At 45.6% G+C, this 21775-nt stretch overlaps 1 protein-coding gene across 5 annotated transcripts in view; it reads right to left on the reverse strand.

The window, feature by feature from the left end:
- grin2bb (glutamate receptor, ionotropic, N-methyl D-aspartate 2B, genome duplicate b) overlaps positions 1-21775 on the reverse strand; it is a 151338-nt gene that overhangs the window by 40132 nt on the left and 89431 nt on the right. For all 5 annotated transcript variants that reach the window (XM_085277079.1, XM_085277082.1, XM_085277076.1 and 2 more), the window contains 2 exons: positions 13621-13735; positions 13222-13427 (listed from right to left, as the gene is read on the reverse strand). In XM_085277079.1, coding sequence (XP_085133205.1) covers positions 13222-13427; positions 13621-13735 — 321 coding nt within the window. The remainder of the gene's footprint in view (positions 1-13221; positions 13428-13620; positions 13736-21775) is intronic.

Here is a 21775-nt window from a genome sequence, read left to right on the forward strand (position 1 = left end):
ACGATGCTGTCTGTGTTGAGCGCTCAGTGAATCTGCGTTCGACTACTCTGCCTAGGCTGCACTGTTGAGCGCAGATCCACTGAGCGCTCAACACAGACAGCATAGTCAGAAGGAAGAGCGCAGGGCAAGCTAGCAAGACAGAAGTTAAGCTCTCCTTGCAACATGGACCTTCCCTAGGGTTGCCAACCGTCCCTTAAAAAACGGAATCGTCCCGTATTTCGAAACAAAAGTACACGTCCCGTATTGAGCTAATAAGGGACGCACTTTGTCCCGTAATACAGTGATAATCAAAAGTAGTCTATAACTTTTAATGGAATTAACGCTTTGTTTGAAAACATAAATCCCAGTCCCTCTCCTGCTTTGTGACCAATGAGCTGACAGCACACTTATGACAATTCGAGTATGACAAGTCAGATTACTGCTTATCTCATTGGTCGAGGAAAGGTCGCTTACGGAGAAAATACCGGAAGACAACAGATGACCACAACAAGAAGCATGGCCAACAGGGAAACAAACGCCGACACTGCGGTGCAAGTCCCGGACGACAGTACACCTAAAGCTGGGCAGACACTGTGCGATTTTCAAACTGCACAATTGACTCGCCTCTCCCTTAGAGATAGGGTGAGAAGTTCGGCCATCCGGGAGGGGCTCAGAGTAGAGCAGCTGCTGCTCCACATCGAAAGGAGCCAGCTGAGGTGGTTCGGGCATCTGACAAGGATGCCCCCTGGGCGCCTCCTGGGTGAGGTGTTCCAGGCATGTCCCACCGGGAGGAGGCCCCGGGGCAGACCCAGGACACGCTGGAGAGATTATATCTCTCGGCTGGCCTGGGAACGCCTTGGTATTCCCCCGGATAAGCTGGAGGAGGTGGCTGGGGAGAGGGAGGTCTGGGCCTCTTTGCTTAGGCTGCTGCCCCCGCGACCCGGCCCCGGATAAAGCGGATGAAGATGGATGGATGGATGGACAATTGACTCGCAGGGGTTAGAAGTTGGTAGGTCACGATGCAGGGTCTCACCCGATGCTCTGATGCGACCTGAGTGCGCACACTGTGCCTCCATAAAATGAAGATTATAACAGAAAATTTGTCGCTCGCTCTCTCTGTCTTTCACTCACACAGACTCACCACCACCATCAACTTTGCTAAATTGCTAATGAAAGACATTGATCAGGCAGCTGTGATTGAGCAACAGTGTAAATCCAACTATTTTCACGGTTGTTGTGGTCGTGGTAATTTTGTGATGCCACATCAAAAAGGCTCGGATGAGCTTTCCAAAGTTCTACAAGTTGTGCCTCCATCGCTTGTGTCCAGATCACACGCTGCACAGCCGTGCTGCTCCATCTTTTTCACCGACGTTTACGTGTTTGCGTGTGAGCAGCTGCGGTGACACCCTCACGAGCGATTGATGATCGGGAGCTGGTCGTGAGGTGTCCCTTATTTATTTTTCAGGGAGTTGGCAACCCTAACCTTCCCCACCCTCATTCAGATCTGGCGTTTGGAATTATTTTGGTTTTCATGTGACGTATGACCCTGAAGGTAAGCGAGTCATGGACTAAAGTAAAACAGTATGTTGGATGTGCCATGCAATGCTCAATTACATGGGTGGGAACTAGTGTGTTAGCGCAGTTAGCTCGTTAATGTGTTGGCCGTATAGCCCCATGCACGGGGCGATCGGCGGTAGCTCGTTAACGGAGATTTGCCGTGTTGTGGCGTTAAGGTCATTTCAACGAGATTAACTGTCACGGTCCGTGGAGATAGACCGTGTGGGAATGTGTGTGTTGGACCCAGACGCGAACACAAGCGAAGATGCAGGAGTGGATTAAACAAAAGCGAGCCTTTTATTATGGTTGATAACAGAACAAACCAGAGCGAGGGCAGTATAAGGGTAATAGTTCAAACAGAAAACCTAAACTGGACATAAACTAAGAAAAAGCTATGGCTGGAGATACGGAACACAGGGGGTGGTAACACAGACGACGCGACACAGACTGCATGAAACACAGAGACTAAATACACATGAGGGATGATCAGGGGAAGTGGATGCACACGGGGAACACAGGTGACACTGATAATCATAACAAGACACGGCAGGAGTGAACGCAACACTGATGGGAGATGGGCAAAGTAAAACAGGAAGTACACAGAGGTTCAAACAGGAGGAGAGAGAGCACGGGGAGAACGCAGACATAACGGGCTGGGGAAAACATAGAATAAAACACAAAGAGAGACGAGGGCTCATAAATACACAGAGGGGCACACAGGGGGTAAGAGTCACGAAGGGAAAACACTTAGGGAACAACACAACAGGGCAACTCAGGAAACATGGCCTAAATAAGGAACGAAATACAAAAATACAAGGAACTAAGAATACTGGGCCCACATGGCCCAGGACCATGACATCACCCCCCCCTCAAGGGCTAGCACCAGACAGCCCAAACACAGAAAAACCAAAACCAAACAGGAAACGACCCAGGGCGGGCGGCGGGGGCCCAGGATGGAGGGCTCGGAACAGAAAACAAAAGAGCACAGCAAACAACCCAACAGCCCAAGAAAAACAACCCAAAAACACAGTGCAGTTCAGGGGGCCGACCATGCGGACGGCAACGGCGGAGACGTGGAAACAGTTCAGGGGGCCGGCCGCGCGGAAGGCAACGGCGGCGACGAAGGGGACGACGGAACAGTTCAGGAGGCCGGCCGCACGGAAGGCAGCGGCGGCGGCGAAGGAGACAACGACGGAGTAGTTCAGGAGGCCGGCCGCGCAGAAGGCAGCGGCGGCGGCGAAGGAGACGACGGAGCAGTTCAGGAGGCCGGCCACGCAGAAGGCGGCGGCGGCGAAGGAGACGACGGAGCAGTTCAGGGGGCCGGCCGCGCGGGAAGCAGCGGCGGCTCTCCAGTGTCAGGCGTACTGGCCGAGGCCCGGTGGGCACAGGGCCAGTCGAGGCAGGACCAGGCGAGGCGGGAGACTCTGAGGCTGGGCCAGACGGGGACGAGGACTCTGAGGCTGGGCCAGACGAGGACGAAGACTCTGAGGCTGGGCCAGACGAGGACGAAGACTCTGAGGCTGGGCCAGACGAGGACGAAGACTCTGAGGCTGGGCCAGGCGATGCTGCTGAGGCTGAGGCTGGACCAGGCGATGCTGCTGAGGCTGAGGCTGGACCAGGCGAGGATGAAGACTCGGATGAAGCTGGACCAGGCGGCGACGTGGATGGAGACACGGAGGCCGCAGCTAGCGTGGATGAAGACACGGCTGCAGCAAACGTGGACGAGGCTGCCGGTGGAGCAGCTGGTGGCTGAACGGGCCCCTCGGACCCTCCAGCGGAGACAGGAGGCTGAACGGGCCCCTCGGACCCTCCAGCGGAGATGGGTGGCTGAACGGGCCCCTCGGACCCTCCAGCCGAGACGGGTGGCTGAACGGGCCCCTCGGACCCTCCAGCTGGCGTGGCGTGAAGTGGTGTGGCTGCTGCAGGGTGCCGGAGTGGCACACCCAGGCATTCAGCTACGGATGCAGGATGAGCAGTCATGGAGACCCCTGGCAAAACAGAGAGCTGAACAGGCGGCTGAGCCGTTACTCTGGCAGAAAAAAGATGCCGCTGACTCTCTGGGGAATTTAATGTAACATCACATGGTTCATTTCCCACCAGATCGCCCCTGAAAACATTATTCATTTGGTCACTGTCGGGTTCAGAACCCAGAACAGAAATGTCCATGGCAGTCTGAGAGAAAGTGGTGTCGCAGCCAAGTACTAGGTGTGTGTTCCTTTCAGAGGTCTGCCTGTCATTGTCCAAATTCATATTCTGGTTTTCCTTCACAAACATAAAGTCAGAGTCTTTATTCTCAGTCTTTGGTTCTTTTATCTCAGAAGCAGAAAAACACAAACTCAGAGTGGCTGCCTCACCCTCACCAGAATTACATTGATTAATCTTGAACACACAGGCAGCATCTACCCCATAATATTGCCCAGAGTCAGTAACAGTCTCTGCACCATCTCTAGCGGAAATCTCGCCATTCCTAGCAAGCAAGTTAACTGTTATGGACAAACCCTGTTCGAAAGGTGGACCCCCAAGGCTCTCAGCACTGTTTATTTCCTCTGTCACAGGAAGACAACGTGACGTTTCTTCAGTCTCCACCTGTGACAGGGTTTCAGTCACCAAAGGGGCTAGTTCGACCACATGAGCTGTATTTATAACTGAACCGTTCCTAGAAACATGATTAATCAGTTCACGGCTAGGTTCCTGGACATCCATTAAGGTGGCACAACTGGTCAAAGAAGACACATTCACATTCATTTTGCAGTCATGTGGTGGACTTGTAACCTTATTAGAGTCTGTGCTTACACGTACAGCAGTTACACTTCCTTCTGATGGGACGGCTGGCACTAGGTTAATGCCAAGAGTCTGAATACACTCTTCTGTGATTGGTTTGACAGAGCCATTAGCTTTAGCAGTGACCATATTAGTCACAAACAAATCAAAAGTGATGCTGTCAGAGGGGATTGAAGCCTTATTATGCTCTGACTGACAGGAATCATGCAGCTCGGCCTGGTATTTGGCAGTCTCAGGCCTGCGTTCCCCAGCTAGCCCCCCACCAGAAGTTGATTTAGACAGAGACTCTGAGTCATCTATGAATGGAAGTGCAGCTAACGCAGTGTCTGATAGGGCTGTGGCTGCCAGTGGTGGTGCAGACTGTGAGCTTACTAAATCAGTAGTGCTCCCAACCAACACCCCATCCTGTAATGAGTTAGAAGAAACAAAAGAACATGATTCCAGATTTACACAAACTGAAGGTAAAACATGATCATTAGAGACAGTATCGGAGGCCCGGATCTCTGCCCCAGCATTCACTGCGCCCTGCGGGGTGCTGGAGCTACGTGGTTCAGACATGTGTCCCCCATCTTCTTTGGGGGGGGCACAATTCACTCTTAGAGTTCAGAACATAACCCACATTGCCATTACTGTCCTCTTGACTTGGGACACGAAACTCAGGTGAATTGTGCTTATTGAGTACAGGAGTGAGAGCATCACTCAGAGGCTGCTTTGAATTGTTCTCCTCTGGTTTACCTAATAATTTGGTCTCACACAATTCATAACAAGTAGTAGAGTCACGAGATGAACGAGCTGAGGAACAGTCAGGTTGATCACTGGGTACAGACAGGGTGTCATTATTTAAGTCACACCGCTCATGACCAGAGGTTATATCACCACCCTTCACACCAAACATGAGTTCGTGATCAATACTTTCATCGTTTAGCAAGAGAATGGGTGGTGTTGAGGAGCACTGGGTAGCTATCGCTCCTCCACCACATGTAGAAATTGTCTTTATCTCTGGAGCATCTGCGAACCCTTCATGACAGTCACATTCCAGCAACTCAGGAAGACTTTGAGGCGAAAGATTGTCACTAACCTCTATTATTAACGGAGTCCGAGAGGAAACGAGAGTTCCACCAACCTCCAGCTGCTGCAAGGTGCTGCGGCGACGTGGATGTCGCCTCTTCCTTGAGGGAGCCACTGAGGCTGAAGCATTGGCTGTTGGGGAGGTGAGGGGTGGCAGACCCTGGCAGCTCCGAGGGCCCCCCAGAGCCAGGCGTGTTCCCCGGAAAGAGCGCTCACCACGATCAGGGGCGAGCCACGGCTCCCTCCCGAACTCTTCCTCTAGCTGTGCGTATGCGGCGTGCTGCTGCTCCTCGAGATCGACATCCAGGATCCCCACAGCATCCTCGTGATGCTCCGTGGGGGGCGAGGCGGGACGTAGCGGTGTGCGACGGCGGCGAGAATGCCGTTTTTTCCTTGAAGCGGCTTTGGACAAAACCTGACTTTCCATAGCGACCGGCTCCTCGTCCTCCAACCACATCCGTGCCAGAAAGACAGCAGGAGACGAGTAGTCCGATCGAGGCGGCGAGGGCGGGCGGCAGGTGCGAGGCGGGGCGGTTGGCGAGAACTCCTCCTCGGGGATGAGCCAGGGCTTCCAACGGCGCTCGTCCTCGCGATACGCCCGTAATACTTGCTGCCGCTCCTCCTCGCTGAAGTCAATAGCCGCTGGCATCTCCTTGATCCGCGTAGTGCAGTCAGGCGGTGGCGAGGATGCAGAAGCCGATGGAGCGTGAGCCGAGGGTGTGGCGGCGGTGAGCCTCACCGTACCGACTCTGACGGCTTCTGGCTCACGAGGCAGCGGGGAAACTGAGCTACCGCATGACTCTGGCGACGGCTCACGCACACAGGACCGCTGCAGTTGCGGGCGGAGTTGGAGAGAGGAGACGAGAAAGTCAATGACGAGGGGATGCAGCGCCTCCCATAACCAAAGGAATACGGACACGCATACCCCTACTTGGCGGGCTAACTCGTTCCGTTCCTCCTCTCTGGAACGCCGCAACCACTTGCCGCATAGCGACTCCACTGTCCGGATGATCTCCCGTTCTTGTGTCGCTGGGTCCGGCATGGTCGCGTCGTACTGTCACGGTCCGTGGAGATAGACCGTGTGGGAATGTGTGTGTTGGACCCAGACGCGAACACAAGCGAAGATGCAGGAGTGGATTAAACAAAAGCGAGCCTTTTATTATGGCTGATAACAGAACAAACCAGAGCGAGGGCAGTATAAGGGTAATAGTTCAAACAGAAAACCTAAACTGGACATAAACTAAGAAAAAGCTATGGCTGGAGATACAGAACACAGGGGGTGGTAACACAGACGACGCGACACAGACTGCATGAAACACAGAGACTAAATACACATGAGGGATGATCAGGGGAAGTGGATGCACACGGGGAACACAGGTGACACTGATAATCATAACAAGACACGGCAGGAGTGAACGCAACACTGATGGGAGATGGGCAAAGTAAAACAGGAAGTACACAGAGGTTCAAACAGGAGGAGAGAGAGCACGGGGAGAACGCAGACATAACGGGCTGGGGAAAACATAGAATAAAACACAAAGAGAGACGAGGGCTCATAAATACACAGAGGGGCACACAGGGGGTAAGAGTCACGAAGGGAAAACACTTAGGGAACAACACAACAGGGCAACTCAGGAAACATGGCCTAAATAAGGAACGAAATACAAAAATACAAGGAACTAAGAATACTGGGCCCACATGGCCCAGGACCATGACATTAACCCGAAAGCACTAGTGGGAACACAACAAATATGACTGCACATTTATGCCGACATCATCCTAGTGCAAAGACAAAAACAACAAGCATGCTACTAACTTTAGCCGAGTCATTTAGACAGCTGTTAGCACATGATTCTCCTTATGCTGCTGAGAATATAGCCCAGAAGAAGCGGATAGTATAGCTTTTATTTTGGAAAGAGACATTTCTCTGTAATAAACTCTCTTTTCCAAAGATGAGTGATTCCTCAATCAGATACAGGGCTTGCAATATCGCTAGCCCGACGTCCCGGGGCTAGCGATTTTTTTCAGTCGGGCTACCAAAATCTATCTCTGCCCTGCCCGTCGGGCTATTGTAGGAAGGAAAAATATATGTCAATGCTTTTGCATTCTTTCAGAAATGTAGCTGGGTAATTATGTCATTGGCATCGGTGAGCCACTGTCAATATGTGACATATTGAAATCGCGTTTGAAGTTGCGCTTGTTTTTTTGCTTTCACTTTGCAATCGTGCGAACTGTGTATAGAGAGCGACAGCACTGATCTGTGAGTGATGATAATTTGTGCACCAATTCCTCTGACATCGTCTTATTAATCGTTAGCTTACTATGCAAACATGACAAGTGAAATCTCCCGCAGCAAGCTTAAACATTTGAGAGGCTGATCGCGCAGAGAATCGCTGAGCTTATGTGAGTGCGTGTGTAAAAGCAGCAGCATATATATTTTAGTTCTGCTGAGCCAAATAAGACAGGTCAGGGTGAAGAAGTGACAGCCAAAGAAAAGCTTACCACAAAACGGAGAAGTTATGACAAATCAGACTATAAGGCAAAAAGAAAGTGCAGCTTTATGGTTTCATGGACAAAAGAATTTCTGTGGCTGCAATATGATGAGCTAAATAACCAGGGCTGCACATAAGTGGTCCGCAGGTGCGCATTCGCTGTCAAAATAAAAAACACGCACAAGGGTTAGGGTTAAATTTAAGAACTGTACTTTTGAGTTAAAATATATATTTATAATTTTAATAAATGACAAATTAAAAAGGCATGAACATTTTTTTTGTATCAAAAAAATATCGAACCGTGACACCAAAGTATCGAACCGAACCGAACCGTGAATTTTGTGTATCGTTGCACCCCTAATATATATATACACACATATATATATATGTGTGTATATATATATATATATGTGTGTGTGTATATATATATATGTGTGTGTGTGTATATATATATATATATATATATATATATATATATATATATATACACACACACACATATATATATATATATATATATAATAAAAAACACGCACAAGGGTTAGGGTTAAATTTATATATATATATATATATATATATATATATATATATATATATATATATATATATATACACACACACACATATATATATACACACATATATATATATACACATACATACATATATGTATATATATATATTTTTTCTTCGATACCCAATATCCACAATGACGGCGAAACAACTAGTAGCTCAGTGTTCCAACATTCGAAAGAAAGGACTGCTCTCACAGCTAGAGATTGACGAGGTACAACACAAATGCTACGGCAAGGAGGAGTCAGGACGCCAGGTCAGGAGGGAGATATCATCACCCCCACCCGAGATTGGGTACATAGCCCCAAGTGCGATAGGAGAAGGATCGTTGAGTGCGAGAGGAACTGACCTGAAAAACAGGATCATGGCCAAGCTTGAAACCTGGATCCCCCGTAGCCGGTTACCAAGATTACGTGAAGTACCCTCAGAAGGTCTGCTAGATGATGTTAATGCAGCACTACGGGCAATACCTACAACCACGATTACCGACACTAACAAGCTGATCTACAATACGGCAGCAGTGATCAGTGAGATGCTTGGCTACAAGTTGAACAGCAACAAGGGGCAGTACCCTCCATGGAGAAGGAGGCTAGAGGGCAAGATCAAAGTAGCACGGAGGGAGGTTAGCCAACTAACGGAGTTGCAGAAAGGTGCGACAAATAAGGTGCCTAAGAAATACAGCAAGCTGTCCATACCTGAGGCCTTGGAAACTGCCAAGCAAAGACTCACAGCCTTGGCCAGCCGCTTGAGGAGGTACACCAGAGAGATAGAAGGCAGGAGAATAAACCAGCTGTTCTCCACAGAACCAGCAAAGGTGTACTCTCAGTGGCAAGGGAACAATAAGAGAACAGCACCACCAAGGCTGGAGACGGAGCAATACTGGAAGAGCATATGGGAGAAGGATGCAACCCATAACGGCAATGCTCAGTGGCTAGAGGATCTGAGGGCAGACCACAGCGACCTCCCTGAACAGGGTCCAGTAACCATCACAGTGGCAGATATCCAAGAAAGGGTCTCCAGTATGAAGAGTTGGACAGCACCAGGGCCCGACATGGTTCACGCCTACTGGCTGAAGAAGCTGACTGCACTCCACGAGCGTCTGGCAGCACAAATGAACCAGCTGCTAGTTAACGAGAGACACCCGGAATGGCTAACTGAAGGCCGGACGGTCCTGATCCCCAAGGACCCCAAGAAGGGACCGGTCCCCTCCAACTACCGACCAATAACCTGCCTCAGTACTACATGGAAGCTCCTGTCAGGCATCATATCGGCTAAGATGAACAGGCACATGGGTCAATACATGAGCGGGACACAGAAAGGAATTGGCAAGAATACCAGAGGCGCAAAACACCAGCTACTGGTAGACAGAACAATCAGCCGAGACTGCAAGACCAGACTGACCAACCTGTGCACTGCCTGGATTGATTACAAGAAGGCCTATGACTCAATGCCCCACAGCTGGATACTGGAATGCCTAGAATTGTACAAGATCAATGGGACCCTAAGAGCCTTCATCAGGAACTCAATGGGGATGTGGTGTACAACACTAGAGGCCAACTCCAAGCCCATAGCACAAGTCACCATCAAGTGCGGGATCTACCAAGGAGATGCTCTGTCCCCACTGCTGTTCTGCATAGGCCTGAACCCCCTCAGTGAGATCATTAACAAGACTGGCTACGGATACCGACTACGGAACGGAGCAGTTGTCAGCCACCTCCTGTACATGGATGACATCAAGCTGTATGCCAAGAGTGAACGAGACATCGATTCACTGATCCACACTACCAGGCTATACAGCAATGACATTGGAATGTCGTTCGGACTGGAGAAGTGTAGTCGGATGGTAACAAAGAGAGGGAAGGTAGTCAGAACTGAGGGGATTGAACTACCAGAAGGCAACATTGCAGACATAGAGGACAGTTACAAGTACCTGGGGATCCCACAGGCGAATGGGAACCATGAAGAGGCCACTAGAAAAGCTGCAACCACCAAGTACCTGCAGAGGGTCAGGCAAGTCCTGAGGAATCAGCTGAATGGTAAGAACAAGATCCGGGCCATCAACACGTACGCCCTGCCCGTGATCAGGTACCCTGCTGGGGTAATAGGCTGGCCAAAGGAGGAGATAGAAGCCACTGACATAAAGACAAGAAAGCTCCTTACCATGCATGGAGGGTTTCACCCCAAGTCCAGCACCCTGAGGCTGTACGCTAAGCGGAAGGAAGGGGGCCGGGGACTGGTGAGTGTCAGCACCACAGTCCAGGATGAGACAACGAACATCCAAGAATACATTGGGAAGATGGCCCCAACTGACCGAGTGCTCAGTGAATACCTCAGGCAGCAGAAACCCAAGAAAGAGGAGGGAGACGAGGAACCATCATGGAAGGACAGGCCCCTGCACGGTATGTACCACCGGCAGATAGAGGAGGTGGCTGATATCCAGAAATCCTACCAGTGGCTGGACAAAGCTGGACTGAAAGACAGCACAGAGGCACTAATCATGGCAGCACAAGAACAAGCTCTGAGCACAAGATCCATAGAGGCTGGGGTCTATCACACCAGGCAAGACCCCAGGTGCAGGCTGTGTAAAGATGCCCCAGAGACAATCCAGCACATAACAGCAGGGTGCAAGATGCTAGCAGGCAAGGCATACATGGAACGCCATAACCAAGTGGCCGGCATAGTGTACAGGAACATCTGTGCCGAGTATAACCTGGAAGTCCCGAGGTCAAAATGGGAGATGCCCCCAAGGGTGGTGGAGAATGACCGAGCTAAGATCCTGTGGGACTTCCAGATACAGACGGACAAAATGGTGGTGGCTAACCAACCGGACATAGTGGTGGTAGACAAACAGAAGAAGACGGCCGTAGTGATCGATGTAGCGGTTCCGAATGACAGCAATATCAGGAAGAAGGAACACGAGAAGCTGGAGAAATACCAAGGGCTCAGAGAAGAGCTCGAGAGGATGTGGAGGGTGAAGGTAACGGTGGTCCCCGTGGTAATCAGAGCACTAGGTGCGGTGACTCCCAAGCTAGGCGAGTGGCTCCAGCAGATCCCGGGAACAACAACGGAGATCTCTGTCCAGAAGAGCGCAGTCCTGGGAACAGCTAAGATACTGCGCAGGACCCTCAAGCTCCCAGGCCTCTGGTAGAGGACCCGAGCTTGAAGGATAAACCGCCCGCAGGGGCGTGCTGGGTGTATATATATATATATATATATATATATATACACATATATATATATATATATATACACATATATATATATATATACACATATATATATATACACACATACATACATATATGTGTATATATATATTTAGTATATATTGATACAATATATATAAATATGTGATATACATATGCCCTATTAATAACTAATTTACTAAAAGGATCACAGTTTGACTTTGCGGTCACGCTGTTAAGATGAACATATGAAGACAACTTGATGATGAGCTGACTTTACTTCAGCACAAAGTAGAAAAAAACATTGACTAGTCTGAAGCCTAAGCTGTTAGTGCATGTTAGTTTAGTGCATTTCTTTTATATTCTTTTACACTTGAATTCGAAGCCTGTGCTATGTTTAATACATCCATCTAACACTGCAAATCACAAGGAAAAGTTTAATATGTCACGACTAATACTCACTTTTCTCAGAGCAAGAGCAGAGAGCACGTAAACACATTTAGAGGCTGTCATCCAAATTACACAGTCATGAGGGACTAAGAATAACGCACTTTGGGGCAAACATTTAACCAACCTGTGCGTCATCAGTCAATGGGTTGTTTTGGCTTACAGCAGATACAGGTGCACAACAGCTGTGAATGGAAGCTCTGGCACTGTTTGCTGGATATTTCCAGTGCCAGACTAAGGACAAATGTATTTGTTTGAGTGTTTTGTATTCACACAAGGGTGTGTCAACTTCTATTTATCGAAATTGTGGTTTTATGAATTCAGCTATATCAAATGAACAACCTTCATGATTGCGCATGGACTAAAGTGGTTATTAATGTTTATTTCGGTTTTGGCAACAATACTGTGCCCGTTTATTTATGCTTTTGTGCATACAAAGGTGACTCTGCAGCGCTCTGTGAATCTGGCTCTTGCAGTATTTTTTGGGTAGAAATAACTCCTGCATATTGCCTTCGAAGTATTGATGGCTGCTCCTGAAATGCTATATGTGTTGCTGAGAGAGAAATCTTGAGAAAAGAGGAACGGGAGAAAGAACACGGTGAAAGATCTGTCAATAAAAACAATGAGCTCCAAGATGTAGCACACCCTGAGGAGATTTCAGGTACGCCATTGATAGAAAAGGAGGCCAATGAAGAACAATTAATTATCACACTCTAAGGACAACGGGATGGCAAGAGGGTCATGGTGAAGAGGAGGGGGGAGGCAGAAAAACAGGAACAGAAAGCAAGTCAGTAATCTGGTTAGCAGAAGTAAAACAAGTGGCACATTTAGTAAAGACAAAAACAGGAGAACCATTACAGCATGCTGCAGGGGCGGCGCGGTGTAATAAGAAAGCCAAAGATACACAAAAAAGAGAAAATGCAAGCAAAACAGAATTATTCAAGGCTGTAAGGAGTGTGTTTGATTGTAGCACTTCTTCTTTTTAAAAAGAAAACTAGCACAGACTTCAAAATATTCTATTAAACTACAGACACAGCTGGTCCAAGGTTGATGTTATTATTAAAAAATAGCAGTGCCACAAATCTGAAGGTTTAACAGAGGAAAACTTTAAATTCTTACACTCCAACTTAATTTCTCACCTTAGTTTGAGCTGTTTGCGGCATGGCACCGTGTTCCTCATGCAGGTCCCGCTGAGCGGGTCCACATCCTCCACAATTACAAACGGCGCCTCCTCCAGAGTCACGATGGACAGGTGGTCCTTACGCTCCTCCGCTCCTGAGTACAGCTCAAAGCGAGGCCAAACGTGGTACCTCATCGTCAAGGAGCCTCTCTCCCATTTGCCAACCTGTATGAGTGAGTGGGAGGACAGCTGTGTGTAATGTGCACGCCACTGTAACGAGTACTTCAAGTGGCAGAAAAGTGACAGACACATCGCAGAAGCATCAGAGGAGGAAAAGGGCAGAGAGAAGAGAAGAGAAGAGAAGAGAAGAGAAGAGAAGAGAAGAGAAGAGAAGAGAAGAGAAGAGAAGAAGGTTTACCCTGTCCCACTGTCTGTCCTTGTCTAGAAGAATGATGACCAGCTTGGGAAACATCTGGTGGCCTTCTTCGCTAAATGACAGGTTTCGGCCTTCAAATGTCACATTCATAAGGTACCTGAAAATGGAAAAATCCAATATCAACACGCGGTTGTTGACCACAAAGCAAAATGTGGAGAATTTAAACTTCATTCTGGATTTCCTTAAAACATGTTTAATGAATATTTAAATGCTGCTTTGCCATCTTTAACGCTGATCTAAAACAGAATTACTAACAGCAAGACGAACCAAACACGCTGTGGATGTAAAAGATTATCAGGAATTCATCTGAAACCTGAACTGACATATTATAACACAAGCTGTGGAGGCTATATGTGTACAAATACCAAACATTTTTCTTTTTCAAGTCTTTTTTCATTATTATTTGGCGTTCAGCTGCTAAAATTCTCCACATTGTTCAGAATCTAGTTACAAACTTTGCTGCACGGTGTGAGCAGCAATATTCTTTTCATTGTTATTGTAATTATTATTTGTGGCAGCAATAGCAATCTTGATATTTTATGCAGTCTCTTAACTCAACCACGACCACAACGAAGGTGACCCAGTTTGAAGCATAGTTATAGTGTTAAGAAGAACAGAGCAGGAGCAGGTAAAGCGAGAGTGAAAGGTGGAGGAGTGGGTAAAGGAGGAGAGAGTGCGTTAAGTGCTGTGTGGATAATAATCAGCATATACAGTATGTGTTTCAACAAGTGCACAGCAGTGGCAGATAAGGTGGAATCATCTCTCTCTCTCTTTCTCTCTGCCGCCTCCTTCCCGCACTCTTCCTCATCCTGATCTGTGGGCTGCCATCACCATGGAGACGCTCTGCCTCTGAAACAATCCACCGGAGAAATAAATATCTTGTCTGAATGCAAGGAGTAAGGAGCTCAGTGTGTGTGAGCGTGTGTGTGTGCTTAAAAGGATGTATGAAACACATTTTACCCACCATTATCTTCAAGCAAGTCAACAGTGTGAAAAGGACAATACATCTTTTCACAAGTGAGTAGAAAATAAATAAATAAATTGCAGACAACAGATGAGCAATGGGCCTGAAACTTGCCCAAGATTTTATCGCAAGTACCTCCCACTAGAACATTCGGTACTTCTATCTGTGATCTCTTCAACTATATTTATATCCGACCTCACACACACACACACACACACACGCAGAGTTCTAAGTAGGCTACATGCTTGGAGCAAGTCAATAATATGACTCAAGCCTCCATGAATTGCCTATTTGCTGCGTACTGGCTGGCTTGCGCACTACAAGTGCTGTAATGCACGTGTAACATGGGATTAGCCTCCTAATACAGTTTGACTAAAACAATGAATCCTGTTCAGCGTCCTCCACCAACTCACAAATCCGACATTTTCCTGGAAAAGCCTTCAAAAATTTTACACCTGGTTAGACACTGCTTGTAAATTATCCTTCACCATTTTTGCAAAAAACCCATTCTCGATCACTTAAGCACATTTCACTCGGTGCACGGTGCACTTGTGAAGCACAATGTTAACCAAACAACTACAGCGCCGGTATCATCGCTTATTGGTAATGATATGATGCGTATAAGCCTGTAGGAGTGCACAGGCGGCACAGGCGAGTTAAAGGTTCATACCAATAATGGATGGTTGTAATCTGAGAAGTAGAGAAGGAAGACTGTGTAAGAGCTCTGAGGGGGGGTAAGGAGGAGGAGGAGAGGATGTGGATGGTTTGTGGAACCACAACCAACAGAAAAACCTCCATGAATACATGTTTCCCAGCATAAGCAATTGCTAAAGAGACAGCATAATGTTTATTTGATTGATATTTACAACTGTTTTTTTTTCTTTTGCATTAGTAGTCAACAGTGAACCTTTGATAACTATAAATGTTTGATAACTAAAGGCATCTGCACTCGAATGCGGACCAAAACAACCGCACCCAGAAGGTTTGGTGTGAATTATCAGGCGTCTGGGCTAAATGCGTTCTCATAGCTAAGCATGCTTTGCATTCTGAGCAGACATGTGGTAGAGTACCACTGATGTGCATTCACTGTTCCTGCCCCAGACACATCTGTGTACCACTACAAACTGTTCTCACATGGTTTCTAGTGAGGCATTATGGTTCATGTGAATTTTTTTCTGTGTTTTCTCCCCAAAACACTGAAGAAAACTTCAAGTGTACAAGCTCATCAGCTGATCAGGGCCATAGTAAATGAACTACAGGTGTGAAAACACCTGTTTTGGTGCGCCAGCATGTGATGGAGGTTTTGGAATGTGTCCCCTCAGAGCCTGACGCGGTATGCTGGCAATAGAGGTGTCATGGTAACTGCATTTTACGTGGTAAAGGCAAAAAATGTAAACTGTATCAATAATGCACATATAATAATTATATGTAAGAGCAAAAGAGAAGATTTACAACATGGTATTGAAACCTGCTATGATGTATGATTTGGAGATGGGGGCACTGACAGAAAGATAGGAGACAGAGTTGAAGATGTTAAGATTTTCACTGGAAGTGATCAGGATAGACAAGATTACAAATGAGTACGTCAGAGGGACCGCTGAAGTTGAGTGGTTGGAAGACAAAGTTAGAGCAGCGAAGTTAAGATGTTGTGGACCTGTGCAGAGGATAGTGGATATACTGGAGAAAAGATGTTGAAGATGGAGCTGCCAGCCAGAAGGAAAAGAGGAAGGCCCCAGAGAAGATTCATGGATGTAGGAAAGAAAGACATGTAGAGGGTTGGTGTGACAAACGATGTTAGGGATAGGGTGAGATGAAGGCAGATGATCCTGTGGCGACCCCTGTGTAATCTTTTTGTATAGGTCTTTGTTCACATGTGGTTAAAGACTCTCTCACCACCTCTATGGCTTTGATTCATTTGCCAAAGAAAACAAAGTACAAGTTGCAGAGAATCTGAATTTGACAGCTCAGTATTTGTAGTTTTACAAAACACTCTCTGCAAATCTTTAAAAAACATATTCGCTCACAGCGGCGAAGATGCTGCTTCACCATCAAATCAGCATCGCATGTGATGCAGAAAAATGTTTTATGGTAAAGTAAGCTGAGGTCAAATTTAGCCAAATTCCCAGTTGTAGCAGTTTTATATTTTCTTCTCTTGTGCTTTTATTTGTTTGACGAGCACTACAAGATTGTAGACAATAAAAATAACTGCGTATCTGTCTATATTAAGTCTCAGTAATACTCAGCAGCTCAGCAGTGTTATTTTGACTGCAGACAAGACGGCTTTGACGTGTCGTCACAAGCGGGTGACGCAAGCAGGCGTACGTAAAACTGCAACATGAGCAGGCAGGATAATTTAATGCAATGTGTTGCCATGGCTCCCACAACCACAGCAATTTCTGTGCAATCAGCTGCGTTGCCATGGGAACAGTAATCTCACAGATGAGAGGCTGGTTGAAGGAGAGGAAGAGAGAGGAGTATTTTTTAGTCTGAACCTGAGTGTTTACTGACTTCCCCTCATGCTGTCTTTCAGTTTCAGATCAATCTCTCCATCTAACCTCGGAGAAGCGCGTCGAATCACACATCAATAGGATTCATCTTCCCGTACATTAACCTGTGCCTTTACAAAGACTGATGCACGCTGTGAATTTACAGCAGAGGAGGCTGCTCTGTTTATCATTTTGTAGCCCTGTACTATTGATGTAGCTTTTATGTGCTGTTTGATCCCTCTTCGTGTCAGAGCTCCCCTCTGGAGGAGGAATATAAAATATATATATATATAAATAAATAAAAACATAAAAACTACTGGGATGAGCCACTAACCGAAGCTCACGCGGCTTCATCACAGCCATATGCAGCGCTTTGTGCGCCTCGCTCACCAACTGTTCCCCATCTAATCACTGGCTGTGAGGGGAATTTATTTTTTAGCAACAGAGACAATGAATCATCAATGGCATGGACACAATCCCTATTTTTGTGTGTGTGTTTTTCTATCCCCCAAATATCTTCAAATGTGTTTCTGAGCCATTTGATATCATGACTCCTTTTGAATTTCTCTTTTTTTTAATCTCAGAGTGAAGCAGAACAAGGTCACAAATTCTCTGTCGCTGCAATGCAGGGATGTAAAAATATATATCTCTGGCGCGCGTGTGTGTAAGGAAGTGTGTGCATGTATTCGCACACACACTCGCATGGACAAACTGTATCAGGTTGCTGTGGATGACTCCTGAGGCCTGCCTTTCAAAAGTTACCAGTTACTGATAAAATGTGTACTACACTTTACATGTCCTGCAGGATAGAAGCTGTGACAGCGAGTAGAGAGTGGACAGCCTCACAATACCGTGAATTATGAAAAATACAGAGTAGAAATGATGAGCCGTGCTACTCGAGGTCCACTTCAGAACAAATTAAACAAGGTGGCAACAGGTGGGATATGGGTGCAAAAGCTGCGATTAAAAGACAAAATATTTTCTGGTTGCAGCGAGGTTAAAATCTAAAAACAGATATCTGTGTATGAATATGCTGAATCTGTGGGCAAAGGACAGGACTTTTGGTCCTAAAAGCTGGTAAACAGTACATGTAGAGAGCAAATGAGGATTTGCATTTAGATTCCCAAAGCTACTATCTCTCGACTGATTTTGCTTTAGGAATAAGAAGCCACTGGTTTCCCAGACTGTAGCGAGAGACTGTTTAGCACACAGCAATTTCACCAACACTACAACCGAAAGATTGTCAGCCGTCACAATGCAAACACATATAAAACCGCTATGTATTTGTAAACTTTAACAGTGGCAGGTTCACAGTGTGACCTAACAAGTTTTAGATTAGCCTAATAGTTCTCACTCTGAGAGTCTGCAGAGGTAATCAAAGTGTAATTGAGCCTATTAAAAAAAGCGTCTTGAACACGAATACAGAGAATAATTTCCATGTTTCGCCTGATTGCAAATCAAATTCATTAGCTTGAAATAGCCCTTCCTCATGAGTTACATGACCAGCATGACATCTCCAGCATGTATCATAATCAAACATTTTCTGTCATTTGAATATAAACTGCTTTGTTGCTTGTAAACGAGTTTCACAAATCCAAAGATGAGCATCTTGCTGTGAGGCATCGGTGCCAACCGAGCCATCGCGTTGCTAAACGCTAAATTTTTATTCTGCCCTGTTCGTTTTAATTTTAGGGGATTTAGTTAAATAATATCAAATTTAACAAATTTAACAATTTAACAAAAAAAAAAAGATCCTCAGGCTTCTCCAATCCTGGGTTATGGGAAGGCTGGAGCCTATCCGAGCTGTCACTGGGCAAGAGGTGAAACCAGGTAACCAGATAACCTCTACTCCTACAGCCAATGTTCATGTTTCCAGACTGAAAAGCAGAGTACCACGAAGAAAATCTGTGTCAAACCCAAAAAATTCTGGCTGTGAGGTAAAAGCGCCAACCACTGTACCACCATGCAACCGCCCAACATACAATTCCAAATCCCCCAAATGATTTTATTTCTTATTTATTGAGCCATGTTTTTCAAGTGCCACAGCCCCGAAAGCTAAATACACAAACACAGTGCTGCCGGACTCCACACTGAAAAGATGTAAGGCTCCGAATCTCTTTGAGCTGCAGCCTTTAATAAGAGAGTCCACAGGAGCTCCGTGTGATCCGGGCCCGCGAGGACCCCTGATGTGCAGGAGACATCAGACAGCTACCTGTGGAGTCTGAAGAGAGGGAGCGTGTATCACAGAGATCGCTTACATTTAAAATGTGAACAAGGGCAAAAGAGAAGATGACAATGACCTTTCATAGTTATGTTTTTGTTGTTGTTGTTTTTTACTGTGGCTGATTTGATTTTAAAATTAGTAAATAAGGACACACTCATCAGTCCTTGTTAACCTCTACAAATAGAGCATATTTGTAGAACTAAAGACCTAATTTGACAGACGGTGATATAAAGAAGATTTCTAACATTTGTCAATAAGAGGACCAAATACCTCAGATGATCCCATATCCCCGGTAGCAACTAGCTAAAGCAAACCTGAGTACCACGGGGAAAAGCACAAGCTTGTCAATTTACTGTGCTGGTGATAGTCATGTAGTCATGTGTCTCAAACTTTCCTGTTTTTGTGTCGGCTGCTTTTCTTTTTCTTCTCCTTGTGATCTCCATATACTTTTTTATTCTTTGAGCGTCTCAGGAACATCTTTGTGTCCGTATGTTGTTATTTTTTTCTTGTCTGAGACTGTTCATGGTGGACACACAGCTACTGCTGCTTCCTTAAAAAAGGTAGGTTTACGTTTTTAAACGGGAAGAAGCAACAAAATTATTAGGTGTCTGAAAATAGCGAGCTAGCCTTGTGTGTGTGGGTGAAGACGCTGAGCAAAAGGCAGCTTAAACTGTAGGAAACTAGAGGGCATAATTTTTTATCAGCTCGCATTTGAACATGTTTGAATGAACACCTTAGCTCAGCCTGACAGCCAGATTAAATACTGCTGGAGGATACATTAAAGTCCACCCAAAAACACGTTCTCATAAATTCACAATGATGTTTAACCATCACACAGAGAAAAACATCATTTAAGTGAAATTTTAAAAGAATTCTTCTCTGACAGCGAGCCCCACATAGCAGATTTTCACTTTGTTACTTTTTTTTCATTTAACATTTTTGGACAGACAGGGAATGTTGGGAAAGGTAGCAGGGAATGATGTGGGGAAAAAGCTCACTGGCCAGGAGTCAACCCCCTGAAATCTCATCATCAGTGACTAACGCGATAGTTAATATTTAACTGTAAACCTGGTAATCAGAACATGAAACTTTAGTTTGAAACTTTGAAACTTATTCTCAATTTTTAAGCTAGTCAGTGTTTTTTTATAGGGTTAGGGTTGGTTTGCATCTAATGCAGAAGCAACAATCCACCCGGTTAAGTCCTAAGTACATGGTTATCAGGGCGCCCAGATGTTGAAATTTTATATAAAAAAACAAAAAAAGAATGAAACTTCCAGTTTTTCCTCACAAGTAAAACTTTTTGTTGTAAGTATAAGAAAAAATACTAAATATAATCTACATTTAAAACCAATTAAAGGGCCATACTGACTGACCAGAGCTCAACTACAGACCAGAAAATGTCAGTGAAATTTGGATGGCTGTAGGGGTGACAGGAAAGGCAGAAGGGGTGAGTACAAAGCTAAACTCATATTTAAATGTTCGAAGCAAAAAGAATACAGACAGCTGGGGCAGTGCCTTGATAATAATGGTTAATATTTACATGAAAATGTCAAAAAAGTGTTACTGACTTTTTCTTACACTAAATAGCACGCACTCAGTGACAACCAACCGAAGCACATCTGAGAGAGAGGTTAAGTATTAAGCAGTCATGTTATACTTCCAGATAAAACACTACCTGGGATACTTATGTGTTTACATTTGACCACATTTGCTGTGTCACTGTATAAATTGCTGAGTCACTACCATTGTACTAAAATGATGCCGCTGTTGGCACCGTGATAGATTTCTGCTTTGAATTAGGTAGTCTGTCATCAGTGGCAGCAGCTCGCTAGAAAAAAAGGATTAATTTTGTTTGGGCTAATAAACGCTGCTGCCTCTGAGCTACAATTATCAATAAAATGTTCAATTTTCATCATATTTAAAATTAGCGCAAAATTATCTGAAATATGACGACATTACGTGATAAATATTGTGATATCGCTCTGAGGCTACGTCTGAACAGATGACTGAAAAGGGAACATGTTGTGAACTATTCTGTTTACAGCTTGAACATTGGTTTGCGTGTCCTTTCTCTGTATTTCAGTTAAGTATAGCCTCCCCAGTGTAATTCTTTTACTTCCTGTTTTATTTTGGTAATCACATGTCTCTTGTGATCTGTGCAGTTTTCTTCTTGTTTAAAGGAAGAAACTACTGTCACTGTCACCAAGTGCTTTCTCCTGGGGATCGTTGAATAATACTAGAGAATAACTATTATTAGAAGAAAAAATATCCAAAACACACATTTAGGTTTTTATTTTACAGTGCCTGTTATAAATTAAATTGTACTGCAACATCAATTAATACAAACTTTAAGCTGTTGCTTTTATATAAAGATATAATTTCCTGTTTTTCTCTACTTTAATGATTTATTGGTCGGTTGGAAAAATGTGCTTAAGAAGTCCCTTTGGTGTCTGGAAAAAGGCA

Source organism: Mchenga conophoros, linkage group LG6 (assembly GCF_057382185.1).
Source record: "Mchenga conophoros isolate Kocher_MC1m ecotype Shallow Benthic linkage group LG6, M_conophoros_male_GT1.1, whole genome shotgun sequence".
Taxonomy (NCBI): Eukaryota; Metazoa; Chordata; class Actinopteri; order Cichliformes; family Cichlidae; genus Mchenga; species Mchenga conophoros.